This window comes from Asterias amurensis, chromosome 3 (assembly GCF_032118995.1).
Source record: "Asterias amurensis chromosome 3, ASM3211899v1".
NCBI classification, from domain to species: Eukaryota; Metazoa; Echinodermata; class Asteroidea; order Forcipulatida; family Asteriidae; genus Asterias; species Asterias amurensis.
The window spans coordinates 20,043,300-20,050,474 of NC_092650.1; the positions used below are offsets into that span (position 1 = coordinate 20,043,300).

Consider the following 7,175-nt stretch of genomic DNA (forward strand, 5'->3'; position numbering starts at 1 on the left):
TCCCGACAAAAAGTAATTTTGAGCAGTTTATTTTACTGCTACTTATAATTGGCGGACTTTTTCGAGCAATGGCTCAAATGAAAGCTTGTAACTTTCTCAACCCCCATCAAAATACCTATTGGATTTTAAATCAGAATTTTTGGGTCAAATCGGCCAAAAATCTGACATAGCATCTTTAAAATGGAATGTCCACACAGTGAATGCAACACAGAGCTGAGAGCTAATGGGGGGTCTTTTACACAATGAAACGATTAATGGACCCTACAAGGAAACTCTTTAGAACAGGGAATAATATTAGAACAACAAAAGCAGTACCCTGGAGGAAGAATGGGGGGGGGAGGGGTTGTCATACTCACTTCCCATTTGCCTGTCGCCCTCGCTTCACTCATCAGTCCAATCAGGATATTCAGGTCGTGGTTCATGTCGTTGTTTTCATCTCGCAATGCTTCATTTTCCTCTGTCTGTCGGTCAAAACGATGCTGTATGTCCTGTGATGACAAAGCAACACACAAAATAAACCATTAAACAATGGAAGATGTGGTTAAAGTGATAGTTGAAGATTTGCATTGTGAGATAGAAGTCCTAATAAAATAAATGTTTGTTTTCCAGTAACATGCTCTGAAAAATTGGAGATGGAAGGTAGGGAAAACGCTTTATTTCACCCAGTAATTTTTTTTTCAGTTTTAATGCAGTTTCATCAAGTATGAGACTTTTTATAAATGAGGAGGAGTTGACATGGTTTCACCATGCTGGAAGAGGACTCAAGAGGAATAGTTAATTTTTTTTCACCATGATGGAAGAATACGCAGATCACAGAAATCATTAATTTTTCTTTTAAAAGTCTTTGGTTTTTGTTTAAAATTCGTAAAAACATGTTTTAAGTTATTCTCTAAATAGATTTCCCTCAGGCTGGAAGCTTATAAACGTTGGGTAGAAAGCAAATTTTATTTTGCCAAAAATGTTATAGTTTTTGCACTGATGGTCGGGTTTCTGGAAACTTAAGTTTCAAAAACATTTCAAAGTGTTAGTTTAACATTTTTACCAACCAGAATTTTTAATATGCAAGAACGTTTGATATTCTTTCAAGGAGTTTTGTTGATTACAGTATCAGGCCATTGGAAGAAAGAAGACTGCTTTGGTAAGCATCCAAATACAATTTTCTAACTTTGCCTTGATTTAAATGGAAGGTACACGTTTGGTAATTACTCAAAACAAATATTAACTTAAAAACTGACTTGGTAACAAGCATTGGAGAGCTGTTGATAGTTTTAAAAGACATTGTGTGAAACGACTCTCTCTAAAGTAACACAGTTTTTGAGAAAAAGCTAATTTCTCACTAAAATAATAAAAGAATCTTAGCTAGAAGTCTTTTATTCCTATCTGAAAGTCACAAATTCCGTCCAACAAGGGTGTTTTTTCTTGAATCGTTTTCTCGCAACTTCGATGACCGATTGAGCCCAAATTTTCACAGGCTTGTTGTTTTATGCTTATGATGGGATACAAGTGAGAACACAGCGGGTCAATTTCATAGAGCTGCTTAAGCAAAAATTTTGCTTTTTATAAGCACGAAAATAGCTCGCTTATTTTACACATATTACTGCCCAAATTTTATGCCGTGTACATTGCTTATATGACTAGTATTTAGAGTTCTGTTGTTTACAGTTTACAGTTGAGTGGAGTCTTGGCCAGGAATCTCATTTGACTAAGCAAGGATTTTTTTGCATGAGCAAAATTTTGTGCTTAAGCAGCTCTATGAAATTGGGCCCTGGTCTTTGACAATTACCAAACCTGTACAGTGCCTTTAAGACACAAATATTCTTTTGCCTTCAATTACAGTATATTAAATACTAACATGGAGGGTTTGCTCTGTGTTCTGCTTCTGTATTGTTACCAGTCGCAGCTCGTGTTCGACGTCTCTGCATTTGATGGTGGTGTCCTGGAGAATTCAAAAAAATAAAAAATAAATTATTAAAAATATAATTACTCTCATATTTATCAGACTTTCCTTGATGGTACTCTGAATGCTTCTATTCTGTTCACAGGGGGCAATGGAAACAATTGCCTGATTATTGCATCATTGGTACCCCTTGAAATGTTTCAGTAGTTTGAAATGTTTTGTGGCGTGTCATGGCCGAGCGGTTAAGAGCACCGGATTCAAGCTCTGGTGTTTGATCAGCATAGTTTGGGTTCGAATCCCAGTCGTGACACTTGCTATGTAAAACTGGGGAGGTAGTGCTTTCTGCTCTACCGGCCAGGCTTCGGACTGATGATACCCAAGCCTACATTCGTATGGACTGTGAAAGGGGTAGCCCTGTTTCAGCCCTAGGAGTAGCTGTGGCAACGGCCTCTGGAATAAAATAATTGTAGCCCACCTGGCCTTGTGGCCTTCCGGCCTTGTGTGTCTGGCGACTTGCATAATTTTTTTTTTTAAAATACACATTTCACTCATGAGGTGCCTCATCCATTTGAAAGTAATAGATGGTTGATTTCAAGTTCTAAATCAGAGGTCTCGAAATCAAATTCATGGAAAATTACTTCTTTCTCGAAAACTATGGCACTTCAGAGGGAGCCGTTTCTCACAATGTTTTATACCATCAACCTTTCCCCATTACTCGTCACCAAGAAAGGTTTTATGCCAATAATTATTTTGAGTAATTACCAATAGTGTCCACTGCCTTTAATGTGTTGGCACTTTACCAAACGAGCTAATAATAATAGATCTAGCCCTACGTACATGTTCCTAGGCGGTGTCTTTTTTTTTGTTAATATCTTTTTTTTTTTGGGTGCAAGTCAGAAGCCATTCAACCTTTATGTAAGTAGTACAAGTGCAGTAGCCAGGGAATATTACACACCAAAGTTTTAGATACAACCTTGGATTCGGCAGCAGAGCGATCACCAGAAGAGGCTGTGACTTTTTTTTTCAAATGTCAAGATAAGTTGGGGCAACCTGGCTTTGAAGGCACAAAATACATGTCCACAAATGTAAATATTTAGAATTTGTTCAATTCATGATACAAATCTAATGACGTCAATGCGGTACTTTTTTTTTTGCACATTATGATTTCTAAAGTAGACATGAAAATCTGTGTGCTTACGCATGTACAGTAGTTAGATCTCAAGCCTGATACATTAATTCCACCTGTGCATCATGCATGATAATGTGAGCAATGCAAACACAGTAAACACAAAGACCTTGATAAACTGCTCTTCCATACAAGATTAAATCCTGGGCTTACAATGGTGTTAAGCCTGTCACATAATAGTTCATCCATTTATAACAAGTGTGTTGGAATCCATTTAAAATGTATCCTTGCATTCAGGCTTCGGTTTCCTTCGATTTGAATCGGTCGAGTGGTTTTGGATCAACAACTTACAAATCACTGCACCCTGAAAATTTCAATCAGGAGGTTTATGGAGGTCTCAGATTACAAAGTAATCCCAAATAATGAAAGTTTTTTCAGCAGTTTGCATTTAATCAAAATCTTAATTAATAACATTTATTGCTCAGTATTGCACTCGTAGGTCTGAGCACGCGCAATACTGTGAAAAAGAAACATCTAAAAAATTCTCCCATTGCCTGTCGCTCCTGTAACTTTTACATTCATCAGTCTCGCTGTGCATGCAAAAGAGACAAAACGAAGAAAAGACCAACCAACCTTTACTGTTGTCTGAGCTTGCTGTAACTTCCCTTCCAGTAACGAGACTCGATCATTAGCCTCCATCTCCAAATCCTCTACTGTCCGGAGAAGAACGTCGTTCTGTTCAGTCAGATCACTGATATACGATTGTAAGATGCGCAGCTTCTTCTGTTTAAGCAAGTAATGAGACAAGGAAAACAAATTAGAATAACGATTGCGATAACGTACCCGTAACCCTCCTCGCCGTCGGGAGGAGGGTTATGTATCGCTAAGCTATCGCATTCCGCAACTAGCCATAGATAATCTGTTTTAATAACTATGCTTGTTGTTTTATTATATCTATACAATATTGTTTTCAAGAGCAGGATAAGAGTGAAAGAGCAGGATTAGAACCCACAACCTTGATGTGTTTGTATTAAGTGTTGGACGTGGCAGTGAACAACCCTTAAAGGGAAGGTACACGTTTGGTTATTACTCAAAACAAATAGTAACTTAAAAACTGACTTGGTAACGAGCATTGGAGAGCTGTTGGTAGTACAAAACATTGTGGGAAACAACTCCCTCTGAAGTAACATAGTTTTTGAGAAAGAGGTAATTTCTCACTAAAATAATAAAAGACTTCTAGCTAGTAGAAGTCTTTTATTCCTATCTGAAAGCACCCAAATTCGTCCAACAAGGGTGTTTTTTCTTTCATCATTTTCTCGCAACTCCGATGACGAATTGAGCTCAAATATTCACAGGTTTGTTATTTTATGCATATGTTGGGGGATACACCAAGTGAGGACACTGGTTTTTGACAATTACCAAACGTGTACCTTCCCTTTAAACGGGACATGGAGCAACTTTCCAAGACCAAACAGCAAATTTTTTCAAAATAAAAGGCAAATGCCCCTTCTGAAATAGGTAGTAGTAGTAGTAGAAACTGAAAGTGGCAACAATTTTATGTTAATGATATTATTATAATAAAAACTGTAAATCTTCCAAAACATTATTAATTTCCCCCAAAAGTATAATTTTATTGATTAGGCCTACTACTAGTACTACTAGTACTACTACTCTAGTACTACTGATACACTAGTACGGGGGCTGGTCATCTCGCCACCTAGCAAACTCGCCACCAACAAAGTCGCCCCCTGCAAAGTCGCCCCCTAACCGGCTCGCCCCGAGTTGTTACAAAGTCGCCTCCTGACAATGCCGCCCCCAAACAATGTCGCCCCCCCCTAGCAAAGTCGCCCCCTGACAATGTCGCCCCCAGCCAATGTCGCCCCCTAGCAAAGTCGCCCCCAGAAAATAGTTAAGGGTTAGGGTTAGGGTTAGGGTTTAGGGTTAGGGGTAGGGTAGGGTTAGGGTTAGGGTTAGGGTTAGACCTTCCACAAGCACATTACTTCATACGGAATTTTTTCTGAAAATGCTTTAACTATATTTTTTTACCATAATTATTGTAGCCTTAATTATTTTCCGAACAACATCTGGGGGCGACTTTGCTAGGGGGCGACATTGGCTGGGGGCGACATTGTCAGGGGGCGACTTTGCTAGGGGGCGACATTGTTTGGGGGCGACATTGCCAGGGGGCGACTTTGTTTCAACCCGGGGCGAGCCGGGTAGGGGGCGACTTTGCAGGGGGCGACTTTGTTGGTGGCGAGCTTGTCAGGTGGCGAGATGACCAGCATTCACTAGTACTACTGCATGCTAAAAGTAAAGCAAATGTATAAAACAGACCGAAATACATGTAGGTCATGACACCGGTACCAAAAATTGAAATAGCAAACATAGATCAGTTGTATTGTGTACCGTACCAAATGATTATTATTGTGATTGTGAATGAAAATTTGACACACAGTTGTAAACTTTATTCTAACTACAAATACCATACATGACATAACACATAGGATACCTTGCACAATATTCTTTGCCTTCTTGGCTCACATAGTAAAGTATTATTCAATCTCTACGTTGTTCTACCATGGTTCTACCGAACAACACTAAGGTTTTATGATAATAAAACAATCGAGTAAACATACATCAAGCATGTGAAAATGACATGAGTGTTTTACAGAACCACTGTCACTGATTTGCTGACACTTGTTACTGGCCGAGTCAAACTGACACACAAACAAAGCAAGTGACAGTTCAACATTAAATACTTCCAAGTTTCACCTTTGCCGTTTCTTCATGCCCACTGTCCTCTGCTTCCAGTTTCTCCATTCGACTCAAGTAAAGCTCACGAAACTCATTCATCAAACCTTGCATAGATTCGCTGCCAGCACCGCTGACATTACTAGCACGGGAAGTTCCACCGCCTGCAGCGGACCCATGAAGACCCCGTCCCACGGGGCTTCCGGCGCGGACAGACGGCGTAGAGACGCTGTATTTTACACCAACACTCGAGTCCAAGAACGGTCTCTCTGCCCGTGTCCGAAGCGGACTGCTGCTTCGCCCACGTCCAAATTCCGCCATTGTCAGGTGTTAAATGTCAAATGATATGCATCCTTGGAATGTTTATTCAACAATAATCAAGATTTACAGCTCTTGATTTAACGTCGAAAACATCAATTTTGCCGGTAATATTTTTAAAACGGCTGCCATTTACTGATCGTACCAACAGTCGTCTGCATGCGATCGTGCCGACACCTCAAACAAATACACGCTTCATTCGGCGTGTTGATTGGTCTAGCTGTAGGTATGTGACGGCTGTTTACTGTTATTTTAGATTGAAACCCTGGATGTAAATAAACGGCTGTTTGTTGTTAGATAACGGTCCCTGTACTACAATAGACATGTTACTGCCCTCCCGTGGTGATATTTTATAGTAAACTACAACAAAACTTGACTTTTGGTTTTACGGGACAAATTGAAGAAAGTTTTTTTTGGGATTGAATAGGAGTGTGTATGGGCATTGAAGTAAACAACCTTAACTTTCTAAGTGTCAATAGAACCGTAAATCAAGGTCTCTCTGTGGAATTCCACGCTTTTACAAACCCTGTAAATTAGGCTATTTATCCCAAGATAGGCCTACCTCTCTTTTAGACAACTAGCCCCCCCCCCTCAATCATTTAAGAATGTGTTCATGTCAATTTGTTTGTGTTTCACCCTACACTGTGTGTTAATCACTGTCGATCTCTATACATGAAATCGGTACTTTACCAAGTCCTGTGAAAAAAACAGCGGTTTTTTGTGGGAATCAAACTCTGATGCTGCTGATAACCCCCTGCATTCATTAGAGCAAAATTGCAGGGGTTATTGGTTCAACTCCCACCTGAGTAATTATGCCTGTGATTTTATTATATTGAAAAGAACAAACTTATCTCACAGTTAGACAATGTACTCAAGGAAACCACTGAATACACACGCAACTATGTACATGTATGTATACAGTTCAAAACAATCTTTATATATCTGTTTATCCCCAATGTAAATTTAACACTTATTAAAAAAAAAAATTTGGTAATTTTTTTCTCAATAAAAATTTAGTATGTGTTGCTTGGAATGCAGAGAATGCAGAGGAAAATAGAAAACACTTCAGAAAAGCACTGTCAG

The 7,175-nt window shown here is 39.2% G+C and overlaps 1 protein-coding gene across 4 annotated transcripts in view; it reads right to left on the reverse strand.

Annotated features, from left to right (window-relative positions):
* The window catches only part of LOC139934379 (uncharacterized), a 64,959-nt gene extending 57,919 nt beyond the window's left edge, over positions 1–7,040 (reverse strand). For all 4 annotated transcript variants that reach the window (XM_071928587.1, XM_071928585.1, XM_071928584.1 and 1 more), the window contains exons 1-4: positions 5,796–7,040; positions 3,657–3,806; positions 1,853–1,936; positions 357–488 (exon numbers count right to left, since the gene is read on the reverse strand). In XM_071928587.1, the coding sequence (XP_071784688.1) occupies positions 357–488; positions 1,853–1,936; positions 3,657–3,806; positions 5,796–6,095 (666 nt within the window). In that variant the 5' untranslated portion in view covers positions 6,096–7,040. The remainder of the gene's footprint in view (positions 1–356; positions 489–1,852; positions 1,937–3,656; positions 3,807–5,795) is intronic.
* Positions 7,041–7,175: the final 135 nt, after the last annotated feature.